The sequence below is a fragment of the Triticum aestivum genome, chromosome 7D, assembly GCF_018294505.1.
Source record: "Triticum aestivum cultivar Chinese Spring chromosome 7D, IWGSC CS RefSeq v2.1, whole genome shotgun sequence".
In the NCBI taxonomy this organism is placed as follows: Eukaryota; Viridiplantae; Streptophyta; class Magnoliopsida; order Poales; family Poaceae; genus Triticum; species Triticum aestivum.
The window spans coordinates 415,712,378-415,714,447 of NC_057814.1; the positions used below are offsets into that span (position 1 = coordinate 415,712,378).

At 51.6% G+C, this 2,070-nt stretch overlaps 1 protein-coding gene across 1 annotated transcript; it reads left to right on the forward strand.

Moving 5' to 3' along the window:
* The first annotated feature begins 351 nt into the window (after positions 1-351).
* On the forward strand, positions 352-1,656 carry LOC123168840 (NDR1/HIN1-like protein 1). The gene has a single exon (XM_044586703.1). The coding sequence runs from the start codon at positions 584-586 to the stop codon at positions 1,232-1,234; it is 651 nt and encodes a 216-aa protein (XP_044442638.1). The 5' UTR covers positions 352-583; the 3' UTR covers positions 1,235-1,656.
* Positions 1,657-2,070: the final 414 nt, after the last annotated feature.

The window sequence follows — 2,070 nt, forward strand, 5'->3', positions numbered from 1 at the left end:
ATGCAAGTGACCATATGTCATCTCAGTATATGCATGCAATTTTTGATAGTAATAACAATAACTCACATGGCTGATTATATAGCAGTATACAACATCAATTGGATATCAAGTGACCATATTATTTGGTTTAGGTTTGATAGTGATGGGTGCTAGAAGAATTAGGCAAGGTGACAAGGGGCGTGCGTGTCGCCATCTTCTTCCTTTAATCCTTCATTGCAATTTGTTTGATGTTGAAATCCACGGACTGGTCTGAACCGAAGCTGATAGCTCGATTTGGACACCCTACCTGACGCCACTCCTCACTCCCTTTTCCCTCGTTTCAACCATCGATCGACCTAAAAGCTCTCTTCTTTCTTGGTGAAAGTAAGACGAACTCGCGCTCGCGCTCGCGGTAATCAATCATGGCGCCCACATCAGGCTGCCGGGCTCATGTATATACAGATACACTCACCTCACCCACTCACCCACCAAATTAGTTAGAGCTTTCTCTCTTCTCTTCTCTTCTCTTCTCTTCTCTTCTCTTCTCTGCTCTCCACTGTCCAGGAACAGCAGGAGCAGGAAAAAGAAAAAGAGGAGGAAGAAGATGTCGATCAAGCACTGCGACAAGCACGACTGCGAGCGGCGGCGGCTGTACCGCCAGTTCTGCGCCGCCCTGGTGGCCGTCATCCTGCTCATCCTGCTCATCGTCCTCATCGTCTGGCTCGTGCTCCGCCCCACCAGGCCGCGCTTCTACCTCAACGGCCTCACCGTGGCGTGCCTCAACGCCACCTCCTCCCCGGCGTCCTACCTCACCGTGACGCTGCAAGCGACGATCGCCGCCCGCAACCCCAACTCCCGCGTCGGCATCTACTTCGACCGGACGGACGCCTACGCCGAGTACAAGGGGCAGCAGGTGACCGTCCCCACCGCGCTTCCCGTGGTGTACCAGGGCCACCTCGACGTGTCCGTGTGGTCGCCGTTCCTGGTGGGGTCGAACGTGCCGCTGGCCCCCTACCTGGCGGTGGCGCTGGCGCAGGACGAGACGGCCGGCTACGTGCTGCTCACGGTGCGGGTGGACGGCTGGATCAGGTGGAAGGCCGGGGCCTTCATCACCGGGCACTACCACCTCCGGGTCAGGTGCCCCGCCCTGCTCACCGTCAACGGAGGGCAGGGCAGCTACGGCTCCATCGCCGGCGGCGGCGGGAACGGCTACTTCAACTTCCAGCGCGCCGCGCCATGCGTTGTCGACGTCTGAACCCAACCGTTCTCTGAAATCCAGAGCCCTTTTGGTTCTGCTGGGCCGTCCCTGAAACTAATTAAGCTCTGCTCTGCTCGGGTAAATACGTATAGTACAATGGATTTTTGTGTCATTTTGACCGTTCTTAATTTTTTTTACGTACTTCTTTGATGGAAATAAATCCAGGAAATATAGTAGCTAGGATGGTATATTTAAGACGTATTAAGGGGGAAATAAGTCGTTGCTAGTGTTGTATCTATACATGTATACTTGCTTTTAAAAAAAGCAGAGTTTAATCAGGGAGTAGGCGCATGTGCGTTGTTGCAGTCTGCTGCTGTTTTTGGTAGAGCAATGGAAGATGTAATGATCTTCCCCTCTTTGGCCCTCTTGCTGTATTGCGTTGGCAAATAATGAAAGAAAATGTTATCATGGCCACCTCATCGAATAGTATGTACTGCATACACACGGCCCCGCCGTCTCATTCCGTATTTGTGTCTTTTCCAGAGCCAGCTTTACCTGTGCGTATGGTGCAGTCAAATGTTTCATAGCCCGGTGGTTATCCTCCTTTTTAAAACAAGAAAAATCAAAGCGAGTCCAGCTAATTTTCCCATGGTTTTTAAGCGATCAGCCGATGACGCGACAGGGTTAACTTCGATGAGGTACCATGATGAATCGACCTGTTTGTTATGGTACTAAATTGACCCTTCACACACGGTAACGGTGAAGAGAGAGAGAGAGAGAGTTCGCGTACACATGAATCATCTTCGTCTTGCATCGTATCATATCTACCTTCTCACGTTGTTTCCCGATCAGCCGTGTCAAAGACTGCGCGGTAGTTCCTCGCAAAAAGAAGG

What these genes read in the sequence shown, in the direction of transcription:
- LOC123168840 (XM_044586703.1), top strand. Translation starts at nt 584, where the DNA reads ATGTCGATCAAGCACTGCGACAAGCACGACTGCGAGCGGCGGCGGCTG.